This window comes from Coffea eugenioides, chromosome 6, assembly GCF_003713205.1.
Source record: "Coffea eugenioides isolate CCC68of chromosome 6, Ceug_1.0, whole genome shotgun sequence".
NCBI lineage: Eukaryota > Viridiplantae > Streptophyta > Magnoliopsida > Gentianales > Rubiaceae > Coffea > Coffea eugenioides.
The window spans coordinates 42,554,269-42,578,654 of NC_040040.1; the positions used below are offsets into that span (position 1 = coordinate 42,554,269).

The following is a 24,386-nucleotide window of genomic DNA, read 5'->3' on the forward strand; positions in this document are numbered from 1 at the left end:
TATTGTAATTTCGAACCATATCTCCTCCTCAGCTGCATTTGTTAGGGTAATAAAGATTTTTCTGGCAACTTTCTGCCGTAGGATTGTGTCTTAGTCTAAGATTGATGCCTGAGAACCGTTGGATCATTCCTAATGATGATTAAAGGATTGATTATTTTCCTTACTTGGAGAGTTTGCACGAACTGATGATTGTTATCTTCCTTCTCCCGTCTCTTCTCCTTTTTGGGTAAGTCTCCCGTCTCTTCTCTCTCTGGCTTCTCTGTTTCTTCTCCCCCTTTCTCTTCCTTTTTTATGCCTGACAATCACCGCAATTTTTTTCTTATTTTCACTGTAGATTTCTTCCTTTTATCAGTATTTGTACTTGCAGACATGAAACCCACAAATTTTTCCATAGATTAGGTGTACACTTTTACCCTAAAATTCAGGGATTTTTTGCCCAAAAAATGGTCCCTCGTCTGATTCACTAAGCCCGTACGAACCCTTATTTCTCAACCTTCAGATCTTTGTCAACAATTTTTGACTCTAAATTTTACTCTCTCGGCTTCGATTTGATGGCTGCTTAGTAAGAGGGAAGTAGAATCAGTATTAAAAACCGGAGGAATAGAAAAGGGCGCTTGAGGTTAGAGGCTTTATAGGATATACATCTTATTTCATTTTCTCATTGGTGAAAATAAAAATAGAGAGGTTTCTTGCCTTTTGGTGTATTCTTCTATGGTAAAAAAAAATTTAAAACATGTTTGCTTTTTTCCTCTTCGCATAGCAGACACACGAATGCTACACAATTAGTGTTTGTTTTTTTTTTGGTATTTTCAGCTTTGTTTGGAAAGTGGAAAATCCTCGGCAAGTGGTTTGGTGCCTTTTGTTCCCTTGCATTTTGGTAAATACATTTCTTGCCATTCTTTTTTTCTTTATTTTTTTGCACCACGAACATCCTGATCAGTATTTTTTTTTGTAAATTTCAGCTTTGGTCCGAAAATAGAAAAGGTTTTGCAGTCAAATTTCTGTTCATTCCAGGTTAGTTTACCTTTGATTTGTATCATTAATTTGCTGAAATTTTTGTTAATATTATATGGGCTGATATTTTAAATATTTTAATATTAGTGTCATGTGCCTATATGTTTGGCTATTTACTCTTATGATAAGTTTTTGCTTATGCTTCTTAAGAAGATATAGCCGCACTTTACTGGTTTTATGTGGTATTTTAAGGCATCGAAATATTAATAAAGTATATTTTAAAAAACATTCTTATTGGCCAAAAAATTAGTGATTTTCCCCCCCAATTTATGCTTGGCCTTCCGATTTACCTTCTATGTACACTATCTCATCTCCCAACCATGCAATTCTTTTTTTTCCCAGAAAAAGGAGAGAATCAAAGAGGGGAAAGCACTATACATCTCCCCTCCCCACCCTATTTGCCTTCCTAGCCAAAAACACGAAGAAAAACTCACACTTTCGCATCAATTTTGAGCCATTTGATGAATTTATTGTTGAGTTTTTCTAGCCTTTTTTTTCTCCCAAAATTGACCTCCTAGCATAAATGTTTGCTTTTTTTATTATTGATTGTTTTGTAAGTTTGAAAGAATCAAGAAGAAGCACAGCAAAGTAAACATCCAGTGTTTAAGGTGTGTGATCATCTCTTACAATAGTAGCTTGCTTTGTGTTTGATGATTTGCTTCTAAAGGTAGCTTTACCACTACACTGGTTTAGTTTTCTGAAAATTTATGTGTCCCATTGTTATGGAGTGTTAGATGATTTGAGAGATGTTCTTTAGCTTACTGTTTGGTCCTAAACAAAAATGATTTGACTTTCCTTTAATGTCTTGCAATGGCTCGAACTATCTTTAAATTCCATTGGAAATAATACTTTGATAGACCTAGAAACATTAATTTCATCGATTGTTTTTGACTTTTACTGCATTGTCATGTTAGTGACTATCATAGTTAGGACCAAAGACTAGTTAAAGAGTATTTCCCCAGCTTCTACTGTCTTGGTTCTAATTTTCCACATGTTTTGGGGCTCAACAAGTAGAATCTGCACTCACGATTTGTTTGATATAATTTGGTTTTTGCTTAAATTTTGGTTTTAGGAACTGGTCATGCACTGATTAATTCCCGGCACAGATAAGAACTTCTGAGTTCCATACCTTGGTTCATTGAAAGGGGATTGTTCAATGGACGGATCCTAACTTGGGGGGACAGAGACTTTTAACATACCTCAGTCTTCAATTATTTTGCAGCTTCCTTGTTATATTAGTTTCTCTGGTTTTGCACATGGACATGGCCATTGCTTTAATTACCCTACTGCCATAATAGTTTGCACATGGACATGGTTTCTCAACATGATGACAATTAAGGTCTTCCTTGTTCTATTAATTTTAAAAATGAGAGTTATAGGGAATTTTTCAATTTTTTTTACACAACCAATTGCGCATTGGCAGAGCCCGAAAATTTCTAGTAATCAACTGTAAGTGACTGGCTTCTGGCATCCTTACAATAGGTATTAAAACAAAAAAAAAAGCCATATTTTTTAGCCATTGAATGTGCTAGTAACCTCCAAAGGGTCACCAGCATGTAACTTTACAAAAATTTTGTATCCTCCCTCATTATTTGCGTGACGAGTCTATGTAACATTGGTATAAAGTGTATTTTAATAAAAAGGTTCAATTAAATGTGCAATTAGGTTGAAAAGATACATAAGCTGGGTTAGAAAGGTAAATTTCTTAAGTACGAGGGGGTGAAATTATATTAAAAAAGTACAAAATTGTCAAGAGATCAAGTTACTTGTTGAAAAAGATAATAAAGTCAAAATACATAATTTTCATTGTCAAACCCTACATTCCTGATCCCTCATTCAGGTGCGGCCAAACAGAGCACCTCTTCGGCTCTTCTTCTCTTATTAACTAAAACAAAGCCACTCTTCCTCTTCCTCTTAGATTAGATGCCATTGTTACAAAATCTCCTCCTCTGCCATTGAAAGAGAATCAACAGCCGGTACTTATTAAGCGAAAATACAGCAGGTATGGTGAGTGTTTTTCTTTTCAAATCTGTAGCAGCCTTCTTCTTCTTTCTTTCTCATCCGCAGAACTACCCTACTGGTAGTTCTAATCTTTTAATTGACTTTTAAGCCTTGGTTTGAACTTAGGTGTTTGGTTGTTCTTTTTTTACTTTAAAATTGCTTGTAATTTTCTATTAAATTGTTTTTTTTTGTCATGGAGTTTGATCAGATTACCTAGGGTTTAAGAAAAAGAAATTGATGAAACAGTAAAATGCAAATTCCAAGATCAGGAAATGGGGTTTAATTGTATTAATAATTCTGGAAAACTATTATAGAAACAGAGGAAATGGAATAAGGAGAGAAGGGGAGAGGAATGAAGGAAACAAGGTCTTCTGATTGATATTTAACTGCAGGTAGCAAGTAAGCAGTGTAAGAAGTTTGCATACATTGATTGTCCTTTTCCAGACACAACATATTTTTCTTGAAAAATGAAATTTCAGTTTGTGATTCCTTCCGTTGCCTTTCCATTCTAAGCTTGTTATACCACAGTTGGGTGGCCTTATCTTCTAACCCAATAACTTGGCACGTTGAGCAATTGCCATACTTTCCCATTGTACATTTGCATGTCCTATTATCATACATTCAAAGTCAAAGAAGTTGACTTTATTTCCATCTTGTAAGTTCTCCAAAATGTTGAGCATAACTTGCTTGAATGTAACTAGTCCTCCGAAAGATGAAGTTGTGTGACAGCAGACCAGGTGATCACCATGACCTGAGCTTTCATGCAGAGATAGAAATCCAGAAATCTCAGAAAGCCATTCGCAATAAAAAAATTGAGGATCTTCGGAATTAGTTACTAAGAGATCTTCTGAACAAATAACAGCAATACTTGACAGGATTTCACACACTGCATCATAAACAGTCTCTCTTGAAGCTCTATCAACGCTCTTGAATAGAAAGTGAAGAAAAATAAATTGATACATAGCTACTCTAGATGATGTTCTTCCTAAGAATCCATCAATTGCCTCGATACATAGTATTTTTCTTTTCAAATCTCTAGCAGCCTTCTTCTTCTTTCTTTCTCATCCGTAGAGCCACCCTGCTGATAGTTCTAATCTTGTAATTGATTTTTCAGCCTTGGTTTGAATTTTTAGGTGTTTGGTTGTTCTTTTTTTCACTTTAAAATTGCTTGTAATTTTCTATTAAATTGCTTTTTTTTTTTTGGGTTTTGGAGTGGCTGTAATTGGACATATTTCATAGTGAACTTTGGCATTTTTAAGGTTTGAACGATCAGGTCGTAAAGATAGTGATGAAGTTGATGATAATTGTATACTGGTACTTTGTGTTGATAATGAAGAAAGTTGGATGTTAGGATTCTTGGCCATATACCCAAGTTGGAAATTTGATGATGAAGATTTTTAAGCCTTGTTCCAAGTTTAAAAACATTGTTTACAACTACTGTCTATCGGAATTTAGTAATTTGTTTTCTAGAAAGAAATGATGGTGGAGGAGAAACGAGAAGTAGAAGAAGAAGAGGTAAAGGTGGTGGAGGAGGAGGAGGAGGAAAGAATTCAGAGCTTCAAAGAATTGGGAGTGTGCTCAGAGCTGGTGGAGGCGTGCGACAATTTGGGATGGAAAGTACCCACAAGGATTCAGATGGAGGCCATTCCCCACGCCATTCAAGGGAACGACATCATTGGACTTGCCCAAACTGGTTCTGGTAAAACCGCTGCTTTTGCTCTGCCAATTCTCCAAGCTCTTCTTCAAGCTCCCCAACCTTTCTTTGCCTGTGTCCTTTCTCCCACACGGTTTCTATTTCTTCCCTTTTCCTTTATCTTATTTATCTATTCACTTATGTAATTCTTCTGCACGGTACAATTTTTTTCTAAAATTTATATTGTTTTTGCTTACAGAGAGCTGGCTATTCAAATTTCTGAACAGTTTGAAGCTTTGGGATCAGGGATTGGTGTCAAGTGTGCTGTGGTCTGCCTTCTTTTTCTCTTTTCCATTTTTTTCCCTTTGGGAAACTTTAACCTTATAGATCAATTTCTTCAAACCAAAATAGAAATGTTAATGCTTATGATTCCCCCCTGCCTTTTATTTTTTTAAAATTATTTTGTACACTTCAAAATTTTGTTTCTGTAACTGAAGAGATTACTGTTGCTTATGTAGTAGATTAACTTGTGGTGTACAATTATTTTCCAGCTTGTTGGAGGAGTTGCCCAAACTGACCAGAGCATTGCCCTTGCTAAGCGCCCCCATATTGTTGTCAGTTTCATTCTTCCTCCTTTTTTCCCCTCCTTTTTCAGCTTTTCTATTTTCTTCTTCATTTTAGGAGTTTCTCTTTACTGCTTCATTTCCAAAGCCACATCCATTTTCTTTGCTGCTTATACTTATCTTTTCCATCTTTCCTCAATTTTAGGTGGCAACCCCTGGTCGCCTCATTGATCATCTTTCGAATACTAAAGGTTTTACCCTGCGTATGTTGAAGTACTTGGTAAGTTTCCTTCATATGTGGAAAACATTTGGAGTTGTGTTTTGATAATTTTTTTCTCTATGTTAGGTATATGCTTGTAAAACCCCTGCATGCATGCCTTAGGACTTGAAAAAAGTTTGTTGTTATTTTGGACTGATGGGTCATTTGCTTCCAAGATAGCTGTGTATACAAGTTTGCATACTTTGAACATGAGTGACTCTCTCTCTTTCTCGTGATTTGATCCCAATTTCTGCCAAAAATGCAAAAGATCAGGCTCTGTATGATATGAAATACTTGTTGCTCTGGATATGATGGTTCCTCATCTTTCTTTAAAGGACATTAATCCTGTGTTTTAATGGCAGGTATTGGATGAAGCAGACAGGTTGCTGAATGAGGATTTTGAGAAATCACTCGATGAGATATTGAATGTTATTCCTCGTGAAAGGAAGACATATTTGTTTTCTGCTACCATGACAAAGAAGGTATATGGTCAATTAATTATTTTGTTTTGCTTGTGCAGAACTATATTAGCTGATCTTTTCTGTGTCGTGTAGCTGTGAGCTGAGCTCAATATTAAGAGAAATCACTGGCAAACAAGTGCACGTGTTATGTTGTTCTGTAAAAAGTACCATGGTACTGAAAAAACTGTGATTCTTGTTTTACAGGTCAAGAAGCTCCAGAGGGCATGTCTGAGGAATCCTGTGAAGGTAGTATGGTTGTTACCCCACTATTCTGGATGTTCTTTGGGAGTGGATGATCTGACTTTGTTTGCATTTTCTTTAAGATAGAAGCTGCATCTAAGTATTCCACAGTGGATACGCTTAAGCAACAGTATCGCTTTGTTCCTGCAAAGTATAAGGTATGTCTTTTCTGCACTGTCACATTTCTCTTAGTTGATTGGGCATATGCTTGTGTGCTTGCATTGTTTCTGCATGCCATAATATGTGTTTCCACTCTGTTACTGAAATTCGTTTGGGCAAATATGCTAAATCACTCATTGTTCTTTTCTTTCTTTCTTCTGAAATCAAATTACTTGCCGTGCAGGAATGCTATCTTGTTTATATTCTAACTGAGATGTCTGGAAGCACGTCGATGGTGTTTACACGTACATGTGATGCAACTGGTCTTTTGGCTTTGATGCTGAGGAACCTGGGCTTAAGGGCCATCCCTATTAGTGGCCATATGACCCAGGTATGGCCACTAAGTGTGTTGAGAATTTGTCATAGTGAAGTTCGTTTTCAACTGCATATGTTTCTGGTTAATCGTTTATTGCTTCTCTATTTAGCGTGCTCTCAGGTTTTGATTTCTCTGGACAGGCAAAAAGACTCGGAGCCTTGAACAAGTTTAAGGGTGGAGAATGTAATATCCTCATTTGTACTGATGTTGCTAGTAGAGGGCTAGATATTCCATCTGTTGATATGGTTATTAATTATGATATCCCCACAAACTCAAAGGTCAGTTTCTTTCCTTGTTTTTCAAGTTGGCATTCTAAATTCATGTTTCCCATACTCTAAAATTTTTGAAGTTCTTTATAACTGCTTCAGTCAAGATTTAACTTTGACTACCTCTGTTTTGTCTGCTGTTGCAGCATTGTTGTCTCTTCTCAAGGAATTATCTTTGCCCTTTCTCTATCTTGTGCTGTTCTGGATGCTGACTGCTTGCCACGTGCCTTTGCTTCTAAATTGCATTTTATGTTACAGTATCATGTTAAGTTATGGAAGAAATGTTCTGTGCTCTTTTCCCTCTTATTTACTATTATTTAGACTAGGCCTTTACACCTTATTGGGCTTTGCCTTCCTATCATCTTTGACGGTGCTGTTTTTCCCCGTTCTAATGGCATTTGTCGTAATTCATGGACGACTAAGTTGTGCTTTGTCAAGAATGGGCAGCTTGACCTAAGGGCATGAGGAAGTTAGGAGAGGGTGTCAGGATGTGGGTTTGTGTCTGATTCCTTGCGGTTACTGGATTGTGTCTTGTTGTATCTATGAAACAGACATCTTTGTGATTTATTATGTGTAAAAAGTTTTGCTTACTTATATAATGTGCTATACCTTATTGAATGAATGCTCTCCAGGACTATATACATCGGGTTGGAAGAACTGCTCGCGCAGGACGATCAGGTGTTGCCATTTCATTAGTCAATCAGTATGAGTTGGAGTGGTATATACAAATAGAGAAGCTCATTGGTATGAACACATCCTGTACTCTATGGGCGTTTTGTAGATGTGATGTAATCTCTGTTCTTCGGATTTACATTTTTATGTCTCAGGGAAGAAGTTACCCGAATTCCCAGCTCAAGAAGAAGAAGTCTTGCTTCTGTTGGAGCGGGTCATGGAGGCTAAAAGAATCTCTCAAATGGTACAAAGTTGTATTTTTGGTTTTAAACATCTTTGCAATAACTGATTTGGGTTGCCTTGCACCTAGCTGCTACTCTCTCTCTCTCTCTCTCCCTCTTCCTTCCTCTCCCTCTCCATCATGATGGCATTTGCTTCGGTCCTTGGCGCCCCCTTCCTCCCTCTCACAAATTAGCATTCTGCCCTTAGAAACGTGCACTAGTTGACTATTTCTATGATTTATCTTTGACAGAAACTCAAAGAAACTGGTGGGAAGAAGAAACGAAGGGGAGGAGATGATGTCGACGAAGATGTTGATAGATATTTAGGTTTGAAGAATGGGAAAGCAAAAAAGTTTAAAAATCGATGATGAAAGAATGAATGCAGCAGTAGCTTACAGGGTTTTCAGATATTAGCAATCGGAAATATGAAAAGCTTAGGAAGAGATCATGGAGGGGGAAGATTTGAAAATGTAAAATCATTTAAGAAGCCTGAGTAAAGATACCTACCAATTTTGTTCCATTTTAATCCTAGATGGGGTACGATAGAATTTTATTTCTTTTTGCTTTTTAAATACAATTGTATTGTTGCCTAAAGGTTTCTATATTATTGTTTAGAAACTGATTATGAAGTGAAAAATTGTGCATTTATGGGCTATACTGGGCAAAAAATGTCTGCTGTAGTTCGGTATGATCACTTAACATCACCAACCTTGGCTTGATGCTTGTGTTGAAGTAATCGCTGTGTGATAGAATGGTACCCAAGGCGGAGCGACTCTCGACCCCTTCCAGAATGGATATAAGTTGAAACTAGTTAAAGATGTATGCTGCATCTGACGGATCATTTATTTTCGCTAATGTTGCCATTTTGCTATTACTAATCGGATGAGACTAAAATATGATGTTTAAAAATGAGAAATAGTAATTAATATAATGCTATTACTAATCTGAGATTAAAATATGATGTTTATGAATAAAAAATAATACTCCCTCCGTCTCGTTTTGTTAGTCTTGTTTTCCTTTTTCGTCTATCCCAAATTGTAGTCCACTTTCCCATTAAGGAATGTAGTAATCTTTCAAATTGTCTAAAATACCCTTATTAAATATCTTGTTATTAAATACTAACCCACTACATTGAATACATTGAGCTTTTCCAATACATAGACAAATGAAAAGTCTATCTTTGTTATTCTTTGAAATTTATTTATATCAGGAGGGAAACAAATAATGCCATCATTATTTACAAAATCATGAGTGAAAATTTGAAAAACCATCCATATTCTGACAATTTTTCTGATGAAACAGCAACAAAAGAATATGATCTCATCTCAACGAGTCAAGAATGTGCACAAGTTGTCTTTGAAATGCAAAGGATTTTTTTGCCCAAGTTGAAATCGGTGAAGCCATCAATTGACGTAAATGTTCCATCACAAGAAGATAGTTTTGCCCCTACAACCAATGTTTTAAAAACCGGACCGTTAATTGAACCGGTGAAGTGAAATGGTCGAGGTTCAACCGGTCGGACCGGTTCAACCCCGGTTCAATGAATTTTTAAAAAAATAATTTATATAAATATATATATGCACAAAATAAGACATGTAATGGATAATTTAATACTTTATATGATGAAAAGTTTACTATTTTCGAATAACCTGGATTTTTAAAAATAAATTTTTTAAATTATAAGTTAAAACAAATAAATTTCATCTCAATTTCAATTATATCTATCAAAAAAATCTTAAATCCAATCCAAAAATATCATAATATTTGAAATTATACAAAATTCACGTCTATAAGAATTTAGACATTGTGAACTTAAATTTTAATTTACATTTTGGAATTTAAATTTACAATTTAAAAAAGGAAGTTTGGAGTTCGAAGAAAATCAAGAGAATTGAAAATAGAAATGCAAATTTGATAAGAAACAAAAAATGAGATAAAAGTGAGTGGTTGTGGTATTAAATAAATTGGGTTAAAGAAAAATAATTCTTTTTTAACTTTTTTAAATTTAATGGACAAAAACAAAATTAAAATATGGAAGAAAACATCAATAAATTAAAAATAAAGAGGTTTGATTAAAAAATGAGTGGCAAAAGAAAAGATGATAGAGAGAGAGAGAGAAAGAGTTGAAGATTAAAAAGAAAGAGCCATGAAAGGATGATATTTTGTAAGAAAAATGGAACAAAAGAAATATGAGTATTTGTTTTATATAAATAAGTTATCAAAAAAAACTAATAAGATGTGATGGTGCAATGGTTACTACATTGGTCTTCTATTACAAAGGTCTTGAGTTCGAATCTTAATAACTACATTTTGCAAAACTAAAAAAAAAAAAAAAGTGGAAAACTCAAAAACCGGAAATAACCGGTTCAAATCCGGTTCGGCGGTTTTCGCGGTCCGACCGGTTTTTGACCGGTTTCTTGACAAAGTCAAACCTAGCATTGAACCGGACCGGAGCCATGGCCGGTTCGCGGTTCAACCGGTCGAACCGGCCGGTCCGGTCCGGTTTTCAAAACACTGCCTACAACTGAAGAGCATGAATCTACTTTTTCTCAAGTGCAAGAATATTTTCAGCCCAAGTTCAAATCGGTGAGACCATTATTGGCACTATTGACGGTAATTGAAACCATAGTTATTAAACCCGGCCCGGAGGGGAACCCGGCGAAAGAGGTGGGTGAACGGGTTATTGGTTCAACCAGTGGGTGAGTGGTTCAATCGGTGGGTCACGAAATATATTTAAATATTATGTTTCATAATTTTTGATATGGTTAAAACTATAATAAATTATGTCATAGTAAATGCTCAATTAGTCTAATTTATTATAGAATCATTAATTCTTATAAGAATTAAGAAAACCTAAATGCAATTAATAATCCATCAAATTTCAAGAATAAAATTTTATCTAAGTATAATTATCTAGTTTATTTATGAATTTTAAATGCAAAGAATTATTAGGAACGATATTTGCCTTTAGAATGAATTATGTGATATGTTATTTTTTAAATTCATTTCATAATTTATAGAGTCTCGGGAGTAATAAAATTTATTAAAAGATTCCAAATAAATAATGTTTTGGAAAATTAAAATAAGAATAAGTCTAATATATAATATAAAAAAAGACTAAATGTTAAACAAGTGAGCTGTTGGTGCAGCGGTTGTTGCATTTCCTTCAATACAAGAGGTCGTTGGTTCGAAGCTTCACTCCAGCATCTTTCTTCCAAACATTTTTAACATGCAAACCCGGTTTCCTATAAAACCGGACGGTTCTCCAGGTTTGACCGGTTGAACCGCCGGTCCGTTGAAAAGTCAACGGTTTAGTTGTCAAAACGATCCAATTAGCTAACCGGCCCGGCGGTTCGACCGGTCAAGGTGCACGGTAACTGATATTTATTGGCACCATTAGCTGTAATTGATATTAATTGGCACTCTTCGTGATTAGCATAAGGGTATTTTAGGAAATTATTAATTTAAATTTATGTTTCCAACCAAATTAATTACACTTTCTTAATCTGTGTGAAAAAAAAATCAAGACTAACAAAACGGGACGGAGGGAGTAATATAATAAAAAATGGTATACAGAGTGGCACAGGAAATGAAATAAAAGATTCGTTGAGTTAAGCTCTATCTTATTAGTCTTTTTATTACTGATTGTATTCATTGAATAAGTGTTCTCAAGAGGAGTTAAAAATCATAGCTCCTATGCATGAGAGTGCGCTCAAAATTGTGAAGAGCTTACAGGTCTCACTCTGTGGAAGAGATCAAAGTGTACTTAGAAACTTTGAACTTGGAGAAATATATGAATATATGTATCAAATATGGTAAGAAAATCACTGTAAATCTGTAAGACCATTACTTTGTGCATTTACTGATATTACTATTAATTGATCAATCGCCAAGCTTAAGCTCCTGGAATCATTATCATGGAGATTGATTGTATCTATCATTGATTCACATTTTGCTTTTCTTAAGATATGTAAGAACCTGATATTTGACTAATTGGCAAAACTCTGAATCGAACTTTTTGCAGTTCTGCTCAACCTAGGACAACAAACTTGGGAAGCAGTATCACTTAGAAAGATGTTGAAGGCCTCTTGATTGGTTCTCTTTCTTCCTAGTCAGAGGGAGGTTTCACAAATGAAAAAGGATGTTACCACTATGATAAATTGGCCCCTGTGGGGTTTCTGTCCCACATCGGCTTTCGGGGGTTTGGGGTTTGGGTAGTTAAGTCCTGGGAGCAATCCAAAAGTTGCCGGCTTTTGGGTTGACTTCTGGGATTAAGGTTTAGTTAGTCAAATTCCGTTTCCGGAAGAAGAAAAAAACAATGGCAGTAATCTGCCTGCGTCAGTCCGAAAGAAACTCTGCTTGGGTCGCCGTTCTCTGGGCTTGTGGGGGGCCTTCACCGCTTAGTAGCAGCGGGTCCAATGGGCTTGGTCCCTGTGGGGTTTCTGTCCCACATCGGCTTTCGGGGGTTTGGGGTTTGGGTAGTTAAGTCCCTGGGAGCAATCCAAAAGTTGCCGGCTTTTGGGTTGACTTCTGGGATTAAGGTTTAGTTAGTCAAATTCCGTTTCCGGAAGAAGAAAATGTTACCACTATGATAAAAATTAAATTAAGACAAATTGACTTTGCTTGCACATTGCCAACAAGATCCCTGCATGTTTTTCAAGTGAAGATAAGGCACATGAAGCCATGAAAACCAATTTGAATCTGCACTAAATCCAATAACCCTGCCTTGTTTAGGCATTTGAAACAAATTTCCCTACACTGATGAAAGTAAATCCTTAAAAATCAAATCATCTGCTGGAGAAAGTAGTTCACAAATGGGGGTTAGTGGTGGATTAATTCCACATTTTCGTCTAATGCAGATCAGCAACAGAAGACCATATACGTTCCAAGTCCCTTGTAAAATCTTTTTCTCTACCTAAAACTACACTGCCGTGGTTGGCATTGGCAATCTTGTCAATCTCTGCTTCTTGAACTTGCTTTTGAATGTTGATGCTGCATTCAATTGGGACTACTTGATCTCGAGTGCCTTGGATAACATTGATTTTCACTTTGGCCATTCTCAAAGTCTCCAAGTACTTATCAGCTAATTTAGCCCCTCCACATATGACATTATGCATTGTGTGCCAAGCAGAATGATGAGTATGCCGAGTCAAGTCTATAAACGTAAAATGTAGATTCCTGAAGCAGAAAGAGGTACAATTCAGTTCTACTTTGAAAATTTTCAAGGATTGTTGAAATGCGTCCACACAAAAAAAATAAATAAATAAAATAAAATCAAGATTGATGCTTATTGTATAATTTACCTTCTCCTGGTGATGAATTTCAAGAGTGATTCCCACATTTGATGATTTCGGCAAATAATGAAGCACACACATCTGCCTAAGTGTTCATACCAAGACATAAATGATGAACCAAATAAAAGAGGTGGCCACAGTCTTTTCGCTGCAAGTCTTTCAAGTGCTACCATACTAGCATCCTCTCTCAAAGAAGAGAAGTAAGGCTGAAATAGCATGAGATCACATTGTCATATAGACACAACAGAAATGAAAAACAAGAAGGAAAAATAACAGAATTGTATCGTAAAAGGATTCTGGGACAAAATTCGATCATCCCATGATGCTTCTCACTTTATAGCTTCAAACAGCATTTTACTGTTTAACATATCGTGCACTCACCGGTGCTATGAGGGTTATTGATTTCACAGATTTAGAATGTTTTGCAGCTAATGCCAAAGCAATGATACACCCCATGGAGTGTGCAACTAGATGAAATGAATTCAGCTGATATGGACCGATCACTGAGTACTCAATCATTTCTAGGTGATCCTTGAGGGTGTAAAAACAGTCCCTCGGTTTTGGACTTCTCCCAAATCCCAATAGATCTACAGCAAACAATCTGCAATTTTGCTTTGCAGATTCAGATAAATTAGGAAATACAGTTTCTGTCCAGAATGAGGAGGATGAGAGAAAACCATGCAAAAATATCACATTTTCGGCTTCCCTTTCTTTGCTGTCCACCCAGCTAGCTGCCAAACACACAATGTCTGTCATTACCAAGTCTTACACAAAAAAGTCAGTTGAGCTTTTGGAATGCTGATGCAACATGTTTTTAGTGATGCAGCAAATCTTGTACCGAAAATATTCAAATGCAAGTTCCTTATCTAACATGTGAAAATTCTTCTTTAATGGTTTGCTCCCAAAAAGCATAGCTTTTGATTCTTCCAGGCAAGGTAGTGAGAGAATAATGCTAGTGGAAATAAGAAATACAGATAGAAGAAACATTTATGTCGATTTATCATAGACATCTACATGGATTATGTCTATTTTGCCAACTGATATGCATGTTTCTTCGAGTATTATTAATTGAAATGGCCAGAACAACCATCAAATTTGGACTTTTGATTAAAACATGTGACTGGAAAGTTTTCAAAACAGAAAAATTAATCATCAATTTGGAATTTTACTGCTTTAAGCATTTGAGATAATGTCTTTTCTGCTTAGGCCACAGTCCAATAATTTCAGTAGCTTCTTTGAGTGCCCTTGTTATTGTCAGAGTTTTCTTAGAAAATACCCTAATACAATGCCAGTTTAATGATTGAACATCTTTAAATTGTTTATATCATGCACAAGTTATGCTGCTGAAATTGTTGTTTGGTAAAGTATAAAGAAAGCAGCTTTGTCTGTGCAGGCATACACTGTTGAAATCATCTTTAGGGGCCCAATCTACGTAATAGAATTGCTTGAAATACAAATAACAGGGTAAGCAGGGAAACTAGTTGCTGCAATACTTCGAGAGATTGACTTGTCAATAAGGTTCAAGAAACTGAATTATCAGTAGTGTTACTAGATGTTGAGGCACACCTAACAAAGCCAAAAAATTCCACTAGTTATAATGGTCCAAAAAGGCAAGAACAATCCTTGCTAAATCCCAATTCTTCTGTTGGATATACTCTTCCTAAAAGTATTATGCCACTTCTAATTTAATCCAGCAAGGGCTCCTTATCTAGCTGACAAAATACAAAGGGCAGGTTAACCAGGGGAGCTAGTTGCTGCATTACCTTCAGAGATGGAGTAGTCGCTAAGGTTCCAGAAACTGGAGAATCATTGGAACTGGATACTCAGCCACACCTAACAAAGGCAGAAATATCCACTCATCATAATGGTCCCAAAACTATCCTAAAATTGTTCTGTTGGACATACTCTTTCTAAAAGTGTTATGGGCATTTTTATCTTATCCGGCTGCAGCTCCTTATCTAGCCACAAAACACAAAGGACAAGAAAAGATTCCACATTACATTAGCTCACAGCCTCACACTATTCCAAGAGTCTGCCTGCAGTTTGTCATTTTATAAGCTATTAGCATCATTTACTGCATTTTGTAAAGCCAATTGAACTCTAAAGAGAAAGAAGTTTTTGAATGAAACTGTTTGGTTGAGTTCAAGATTATTATATTCTAGAAGAAAAAAATTTATAATATTGGCAAATTTAATCTCTACGTACATTAATGTGATTACATATTAATCTCTCTTGCTGCAAATTTTACATGCAAAACTGTGACAGCTGATCCATAAAATTCCATCCAAAAGGGCTACAGGGACCAAATATCTACCATCCTCAGGACTGAAATGACACAAAATTAGCAATCTCATTTACCACTTCTAGTTCTAAAGCAGAAAAACTAGAACGAGACGAGGGAGTTCACATTCGATACTAAAACTCCAAAAATGAAATGGATTGCAAATGCAAATTCAGCAAAATCCCATGGTTTACAATTTTGCATTAGAAATTGGATAACTTTTCTTTACACTCTCGATATATAATTTCCTTTACTTCAACAAATTTATATTATACCACATAATATGAATTCAAATTTGAAATTTAAATTATGCACATGTGACATATATCTGTAGTTACTAGTGTAAAAAAATCACTATACTGGTAATGCACAAAAAGTTAATCCTTAGAAATTAATGTGAAATTTTTGTAGTATAAAGGTCAAACATTCGCGACTAGAATTAGAACTATTTAAAACATGAGGGACTAAATCTATAATATCACAAATGCAACACATACAGTTTTACCTGTGTCTGTGGTTCTTGGACCACAACGTGAAGCTTTGGATCATCAGCATTTTTCATCCACTCAACACAAGAATCACACCCACAATCAGACCACCTGGTGCCATTCCTCATCTGCAAGAATGATTCACCATCTCTCCATCCTTTTGGAACCAAAGAAATCCCAAGTGACCCCAATAAGCCCCTAAAGAAATTTCTCCTTCGATGAAGCGTTTCAGACAGCTCACTCTCTCCATCAACTTCTACTTGAGCAACATGATGACAATCACCTGTCTTCTCCTTTTCCTCCATTAATTCCATGCAGTAACATGAAGAATAGGCTTTTCCTTCCAGGAATTCATCCAACAATCTATAGAAAATGCACATGAAAACTTCAAGAAAATCCAGGAACAAAAATACCATCCAACTTATTGCTGCTATAATGATTTCTAGACCCTTTTGAATCCATTTTCCAGATTGAACTAGGGTGGCCATTCTCCTCCTCTCACTGCGTGTGAGTGCGTGTGATAAAAGGGAGGGAAGGGGTTGAGGTTTTTGGCTTTTTGGGAGAAGGAGGGAGAGTTGGCGTACGGTCAGAGGAAAAGTAGGCGTTGAACTCCTGGAATCAGGAAAGCAGATTCATGTTAGACCACGTTGCAATGCTTAATACTGTGAATTTTTGGTTGGTGTCAAAATTTACAACATAAATTAGAAAAAAAGATAAAAGAGCCGTTATGTTTGTCCTTTTTCCTTTTTCTTTTCCTTTGTGTATCTGTTTAAATGTTATACAGGTGAGATTAAATGTTTTTGCCAACACAAGGAAAGAGTGTTCCAAATGTCCTTTTCTAATCTTGACAATCAAGAAATCATCTTTGAAGGGAAAAAATAAGCATAAATTTGTGCTGCCTTTTGAAGTAAAGGTTTACTACTGAAATTTCAAGAAAATACTGCATCGTACTGGTCATTGTATAACTGTTTCTCTCATCCAACTTTATGTGGTATAGTCTTATACTCCATAAACACACTATCATGCATGACAAAGTAGATAGTTGTCTTTTCCTACCATAATAATTAGTTGAATTAGATGCTAAAGTTTAGGAAATAGCGACAAATATCGATGCAACGGTTCTCAGCACTGGAACATACGAGTGAATTTAGAATATGGATCCCATCTTGTTTAGCTATATTCATTAATGAAGAGATAAATGAATTTCCTCTCAACCGGGTCTTTATCAGGTGTATGTAGTTGGAGTAGAATAACTGGATTGGGCAATGTTATTTATATTTGAATTTTCATGCATTTCAGGTTTTAAAATTTCTCAATAATGGAATATCCTTAAAACCAGATTTTAGTTGGAAACAGACATCTCAAAAAATACCCATATTCGATAACATAAATAATGAATTTCTGCTCGTCTCTTAATTTAAGTCTGTAGAATTCAAGCAACATAAAGTCTTTGAAAAACATCACTTAAAGTCCAAGATTAAAGTCCGCACCCTCTATAACCAGGCAGACATCTTATGAAAAAGGTCATTGGACCAGCGAAGAGCCAATTCTCTGGAAATGTATCTCTCATGTATAGTTAAAAAGAGAGAAAATAGTGTATCCTATCTTATCTTGTATTAATTTCCTCTTTAATAAAAGAAAAATGTTCGTCATAACTTTCACATATATTCTAAGTCTTAGATCAACGTTACAACTGGAAGTACATGCCAATTCAAGATTTCTAATTTCTAAATTCCACATATATTTTGGTGTTTCCTGAGAGCAGCAACAAGCACATATGGGCAGAAAGGAAAACTAGCCAATCCCAAAAGGCAAAATTGGGTAACTATCGGTAGAACTTGCAATTTCCTCTTTTTGCAAGGATCAAGCAAGCAAGCATGCCATAATGAACAGGGTAAATGCTTCAACTAAGGACGAACAGTGTGCTTAATTTCGTTCATTTAGTGTCATTATCCTTTTTTACAGGGTCCGAGCTCACAGTTGGAAGGTTTCTTCTATATTGAGGAGATGTCAACCTCCTCTCTAATGGTGTCTTCCTCTTGCTCACTACAAACCTGTTTACCCCTTTCCTCATGGGCATTATTGATGGAAAGTCTTCATCAGGTATCTGGCTCAGCTCAGAAATGTCCTTTATCTGAGCGACACGCCGAAACCATCTTTCTGTTTTGGCCTCTTCTGACATGTCTAAAGGATCTGGTTCCTTCACAGCTGATCCCTCCAAGCTTTTCCCAGTCCAGCCAGCTCTAGCATTCTGATTAGACAACTGTGATGAACCTCCAGCCAAATTCGTTGTGTGCAATGTATTTTCTCCTCTAGAATATCCGCTGCCCAGATTTTTATTTGTTGTTATCTCAGAACTGCTAGAATATCCGCTGCCCAGATTTTTATTTGTTGTTATCTCAGAACTGCGGGTATTGGGGTTTTGACTCGAGTTCCCAACCAGAACAGCGCCCTGGTCCCCTGAGACTTTTGGACTCCAGCCTCCAGAAGTTCTTACTTGACTCCCTGTTTCTTGTACAGCATTCTCCTCAGAAAACTTAGGTCCTACTTCTTCCAATTTCTGAGGAGAATTCTTCGCTATTGTGGAACTTGATGAAGTTTCAGTCAACGGTTTTGTCGATGAGTTTATCTCATCTGATGTTGGCGTATCATTTCTTGCAAAGTATCCAGGAGGAAATGGAACAAAGGGTACAAACTGTGGATTGCCTGCCTGCTCTGCAGCCACCTGTCTCTTGTATGCTGGAGAAGTTAAAGAACGATCTTTCTTCTTGCTAACCACAAAACGATTTTCTCCTTTACACATTGGCATAAGCTCTGGGAAGTCTTCATCTGAAATTGCACTTGGCAAGTCTTTAACGTTGTGCAGCTCCGCCACTCTCTGAAACCATTTTTCTGACTTTTCAGCTTGCTCTTTGTTTTGGCTATCATTTTGATTTTCCGGTTTGCTAAAGATTTTATCGTCACCCGACTTCCTAGCAACTGCATCACTTTGAGGACTATCCCCTGATGAGACAATATCAGAAATGTCTACATGTTTGCCAACTTGTGACTTCAACTTCTGATCTTGTTCAGAAAACACGTCTCGTGATAACGACGTAGAAGGAACATAACTGGAATTGCTCTGCTGACATTGTTGGTATTCCATAGGACTAGACAAAGGAAGCGAGGCAGAAGAATTAGTTTCAAGATTCTCTTCAGTCGCAATACTCTGGTCAGCCATTCTAGAAACAGGGGATGAGTGACCAAGAATCTGGTCCAAACTCTTCCTGATTGATGAGTCCAGGGCCATGTTACCGCCAGGAGATTGAGAAGCATTACCTTCTGCAATCCCATGATTACCCAAAAGGTTTTGACGTTGAGAGTTGGCCTGTCTTCTCTCTAAAGGAGTCTTCCTTGTGCTTACAACAAATCTATTTTCTCCTTTTCTAGGGGGCATGATTTCTGGAAAATCTTCATCAACAGCCACATTGCTCAAATCAGAGGCATTTTCCAGCTCAGAAACCTTATTAAACCAGCGTTTTGCCTTCTCTTCACTCTCCTCTAATCTGATGTCCATGTGTCCCAACTCCGACATGGAGTGTACGTTATTAGCTGCAGCTATCCTAGGTCTTTTGCAGTCGCATCGCAAGCATACCAAATTCCTTCCGTAATTAAAGAAATTGCACCTGAAATAGAAAAATACATATTGATGTTCTCAACGTGCACAGTGCAATAACATCCATACATTCCAGTTATAGGAATGAATGCTCACTGAGGACATTGCCATTCCTTGCCAGTCAATTGCTTCTTTGGCCTAGGTTCCTCGCATTCAAGACATTCAAAGTTTCTTGCAAAGTTCATGAAACTGCACCTGCAAAGCATACAGTACCAGGATAATATTACCTCATGAAGGAATCTTATGATGAATACTAGGTAAATACGATTAGTTTAGACATGCATTCAAAATTTCATAGAGAAAGGGTCTTGAAAAGACAAAATACCCATACACACATCGATCAGGAAACTAGCTGGAGGAAAAAAAAAAGAACTACTGAAGAAAGAAACGAAAACGTAGAGTGAAGAGAAAATCTAGAAGTTACGGAATATTTTCTCCTAACATTTACTCAGTTACACAAAAATGAGATATATCAAGGCAGTGTTCTGTCTTTGTTAGAAAGAAAATACAAGGAAACTCATTTCACTTCCATTACTTTTAACAACGCTAGATCCACAAACTAGTCAACAAAAACTAGGGTTAAAGCAGAATATCCAATCACATTATTTAGTTCTCCACATAGATAAATCACAATTAATGGGTCAAAGGAACAGAGTAATCGACTATGCAGATAGAAGTAAAGAAATAAGAGCAAAATTAACTTATTTTTACTTTGGGCATATCCAGTCACCCCTCTTCATTTCAACATTTTGTCTCAGAGGCCTTGCAGTTTGTTCATTTCCACCATGCAATTGGTATTGTTCTGAAGCAGGAACTTCAATTGCAGGGTCTGCAAAACTCAATTCAGTCATCTGGGAAAGCAGATTCCTAACAGATGATTCAATTAGTTCTCTGCTGTAGAGATTGTTCTCTTCTGATGAAACAGAGGGATTGCTTGCATAACTCAATATATATTTCATAATGTCAACCATGTTTGGCTTATCAGACTCCAACACCTGAAAAGTCATATGCACTGAGGATTCAACAAATAACTCTAACAGGGGGAAAAGAGCAACAGAATAAGGAGCAATATTAATCTAACCACCAAATGCCAAATGATAGCTACACTAACCATTTATTCCTGCAAGTAAGAATAACTATTCATTGTACAGTATACTATTTAACTCCCGAAAACCAAATACTCAGTTGCCTGGAAGTTTATTCTCAGATTGGATTGAGTTTTTGGAAACAAATTTTCAAGAGATTCTTTTAACACGTTCTCGAATCCCCTTATAGTAAAATTTATCCAAAAACTCTCCCAAAAAATACAATCCAGCAGAGCCCTATTGTTCAAAAAAACCAACAGAGATTAATCCCTACGACTTCTATATTAATCCCTACCACACCGTAAGAGGAAGTTCCAAAACTCGAAAGTCCCCATAAGGGGCAATTGCAGTTCAAATGCAGTTCCATAACCGGGGCAATGCATGTTCATGGTGGTGTATATACTTGGACCACTTACGAGAACATTTAACCGGCTCATATATTACACATTTTCACAAGGAACAAGAGGAACTTAAACATCAACACCAAGTTTATCATATTGCACAAATTTTAGAATCAACTCACATTGCTTCCTTCGATACCCAAATACACCCTCATTTTCCTGGCAGTATCAAGAGCAGATTTAAATAGAAATGGTGTCCCATTTGATACAATCACTTCAATATCCTTCCTGGACAACAACCTGCAAATCTTGTTCTTATCACTAAAACTGATAATACGAGGAAAACGAACAATTAAAATTTACCAAAAATGGAAAATGAAATAATAACAAACCCTAGAAGATTGGGGTGTGCCCGGGAGAAAGCTAAGCAAAGAGAAGCACAACGAATAAATTCTTCGGATAATTCCTTCAGTTCATAAACCACGAAGGCGTCTTCAGGGTGTACTTTCTGGTCATCAGCTCCAGGGGATAGCTTCTCCTGGGAGAAAAAGAGTTTATTAATTAAATTGGACCACTCCGGCCACAGGTGGTTGGAGGCGGCAGAGGCAGCCTTATAAGGCGAAATGGAGGGGGCATTGAGGGGTTGGGCGTGGAGCTGCCGGCTGCAGGATTTTGTTGTGGGGAGGAGAAGGCGGCGCTGTGTGTGGCTGTAGGGAGAAGAAAGAGTGAGGCGGCGACTGGTGGTGGAGGTGGAGAGGCAGCGGGTGATGGGACGGAGGAAAATAAGGGAGGGTTGGTGGAGGAAAGGAGGGAATGGAGTGGTAAGAAGCATTATCAACCTCGAAGCGCCGCCCATCACGGCGGAGGCTGCGGTGGTGGGGGTTTTCTTAGGTGAGTGTGTGAGGTGAGACAGCGGAAAGACTAAAGCTAAAACCCTCTAGAGGGTTTTCTTTGGCCATTATACAGAGTCTGTACTCTGTTGCCTAGGCTATACGGATATTTTTTTGTTCAGGCAAATGACAATGGCCTCCACTAACGTTTGCTGATATTGGGATTACCTCCCCAATAGTTGGGCAATGAGCCCAGATCCTTAGGAATGGCAAATGGGGGCGGGGTGGGGTAGGGGAGCCCTGCCCGGCCTGCTCTCTCCGGGGATAATAAAAATTTATCCTATAATTATATTGTAACTAAATTTTAGCCAAGAATCAAGTATTTTTAAATATCAACACATCATCAAATCATTCTTCATTATAATTTTACAATTGAAATCCATAAAAACAATCAAACAAAAGTTTTTTGAATGCAACCCAACATGATGAGACAAATACAATTAAAGTAGTCAAGTTTTTACTTTTAAGATAAATACAATCACCAAGTCATTATTGTTCTTTTTTTTTTTTAGAAAAACAGTATTATTGTGTTAAGTGTAATTAGAAATTTAGTATAAATGTATTAATAAATTTAACATAACTATTTAATAATTTCTATTAGTAGACATGTATAATTATTAGTATAATTAATAATACTAATTATATTATATGTACTATTGTACATTATATAATACTTATAATATCATTATTATAAGTTTGTAACTAATTATATTATTATATAAGTTTGTAACGAATTAAATTAAATATTATACATATAATTTTTTTAACGAGTGCCAGGGTGAGGAATGGGCAAAGGTATACTCTCCCGCTTCCCACCCAACCCCACCTTTAGCTTAGTCCCTCGCAGGTACCGGTCCCCATTGCCATCTCTACGGATTCCCACAAAGGTGTGTCTTCATCATTGCCTGAACTTTCATTGTCTTGCATAACGTTACTAGCAATTTTTTGATCTACTTATGTAAGGTTCACCGGCAATTTTTTGGTTTATGAATCATCTTATGTGCATTTATATTTTAACTTAAAAAATTTAGATCCCAAAAATTGCCGGTAACGATTATGGAAAACAATATCGATTAAGATAATAATTGTAAACATTATAGTAGGTTTTGTCCACCATCATATTTTTTAAACTTATCTAAATCCTAATCCACCATACAAAAAGTCTAAATGGATGACCTTTGAATATTATCCTACGAAAGTATATTATACCCCAACCTCACATCGAAAAGTTAAGAGTTGCAAGATTAAGATTTAAATAATAATTTTAACACTCAAGTACAACTTGAAATATCTATTTTACGGATATCTATTATTGGGTAGGGAGAACAGAAACTAAATAATTGGACTTGGTTGTTGGCTTAGGGGATCAAAACATGACATTATGTTGGGCCAGTGCCTTGATTGTGAGGTACCATAAATATAGGCTAGAGTCCTAATTATTATTAAGCTTTATGATGACAATTTGGGCCAGTGTCTGGATTATGATGTAATGTAAATTTGGCCACTGTCCAAATTATTATTAGGCTTTACTATGAGACAAAAGTTTTAACGGGGGTGAATGTAATACTCCAATCCTACATCGAATTTAGGACGATTTGATAACTTAATTCAATATTTAAATTTAAGGGCAAATTCACTAGTGACCCTTAAACTATTATGAAATTCAAATTTCAACTGACAAGCTTTAACCCTCCGATTAGTTAAAATGTGTAATTCTAGTCCTTCTATCAACTTGAGCTATAGGATTCGTGATTCCCCAATGGGCCCCAAACTATTATAAATTCAACTTTTGACTCTTCAACTATTAACTGATGAGTTTTAACCATCCAAATAATTAAAACATATAATTCTAACTTTTTCATCAATGTAAGTCATTATGTCAAATAAAAACGCCTCCATGTGCACAATAGAGGGGCACAATCGATGGGCGTTTTCATCTTCATAGGACATGCTCATCAGATTCAGGCATGTCTTGCATTATTTTACCTTTTTGCCTTTCCAAGTGATAGGGCCTATCTAGATTATTGGGAATTTGGATTTACCAATGATGGTTTGGCCCATTCATAAGTCATAGCACTCATTTGACTGTGCTGTGATTAAATCAATTTCGTTCTCAATTAAAGTGTTGGCTTAGAGGTATAGATGATTTGATGGTTGCTTATGTTACCTATATATAGTAAATATTGACTCCTTTTTTAAAACATCCACTAAAGGTGTACTATTTTTTTATCACAGGTTAAATATGTGTTTCTATCTATTTAAAAAGGATATTGACTCCTTTTTTAAGCATCGAGTAGATTGATATTACTTACTTCTTATTTATTTTCTATAAGAAAGTGTACAAATATTATTTTCATTTCAAATAGTAGGGATAGAACTGTCTAAATTGTTTTCAAAGAAAATTTGTAGCCATTGAACGAAGAAATTACAAGCTTGGTTTTTTGCTTGTTTTTTCTGCATTTTTACTTTTGTTCATGATGCTGTCTATTATTCTATGATTCATTTACATGCTTTATGTTTTTGTTCCTTTTCTTTTTATTAGTATCA

At 36.2% G+C, this 24,386-nt stretch overlaps 3 protein-coding genes across 7 annotated transcripts; 1 reads left to right on the top strand and 2 right to left on the bottom strand.

The window, feature by feature from the left end:
• The first annotated feature begins 256 nt into the window (after nt 1-256).
• LOC113775379 (DEAD-box ATP-dependent RNA helicase 10) lies at nt 257-8,460 on the top strand. Of its 4 annotated transcripts, none has more exons than XM_027320225.1 (15): nt 257-619; nt 814-877; nt 963-1,014; nt 4,471-4,802; nt 4,908-4,977; nt 5,200-5,262; nt 5,417-5,491; nt 5,833-5,952; nt 6,136-6,177; nt 6,255-6,329; nt 6,515-6,661; nt 6,787-6,924; nt 7,545-7,656; nt 7,740-7,828; nt 8,057-8,460. In XM_027320225.1, exons 4-15 carry the CDS (start codon nt 4,492-4,494, stop codon nt 8,171-8,173), a joined length of 1,359 nt encoding a protein of 452 aa, XP_027176026.1. In that variant the 5' UTR covers nt 257-619; nt 814-877; nt 963-1,014; nt 4,471-4,491; the 3' UTR covers nt 8,174-8,460. The 4 variants fall into 4 exon arrangements, with proteins under 4 accessions (XP_027176026.1, XP_027176024.1, XP_027176023.1 ...); XM_027320223.1 differs by having other exon boundaries at nt 4,486-4,802; XM_027320222.1 differs by lacking the exons at nt 257-619; nt 814-877; nt 963-1,014 and adding an exon at nt 2,112-3,021 and having other exon boundaries at nt 4,486-4,802.
• A 3,975-nt stretch (nt 8,461-12,435) lies between these two features.
• On the bottom strand, nt 12,436-16,483 carry LOC113775500 (probable lysophospholipase BODYGUARD 4). The gene is made up of 4 exons (XM_027320407.1): nt 15,869-16,483; nt 13,481-13,814; nt 13,109-13,305; nt 12,436-12,983 (listed from the first exon to the last, which is right to left on the bottom strand). Exons 1-4 carry the CDS (start codon nt 16,354-16,356, stop codon nt 12,656-12,658), a joined length of 1,347 nt encoding a protein of 448 aa, XP_027176208.1. The 5' UTR covers nt 16,357-16,483; the 3' UTR covers nt 12,436-12,655.
• Nucleotides 16,484-17,500: 1,017 nt separating this feature from the next.
• LOC113775706 (zinc finger protein VAR3, chloroplastic-like) lies at nt 17,501-21,893 on the bottom strand. Of its 2 annotated transcripts, XM_027320693.1 has the most exons (6): nt 21,342-21,893; nt 21,132-21,249; nt 20,235-20,518; nt 19,620-19,718; nt 18,267-19,533; nt 17,501-18,218 (listed from the first exon to the last, which is right to left on the bottom strand). In XM_027320693.1, exons 1-6 carry the CDS (start codon nt 21,803-21,805, stop codon nt 17,805-17,807), a joined length of 2,646 nt encoding a protein of 881 aa, XP_027176494.1. In that variant the 5' UTR covers nt 21,806-21,893; the 3' UTR covers nt 17,501-17,804. The 2 variants fall into 2 exon arrangements, with proteins under 2 accessions (XP_027176494.1, XP_027176493.1); XM_027320692.1 differs by having other exon boundaries at nt 17,501-19,533.
• Between the last annotated feature and the right edge of the window lie 2,493 nt (nt 21,894-24,386).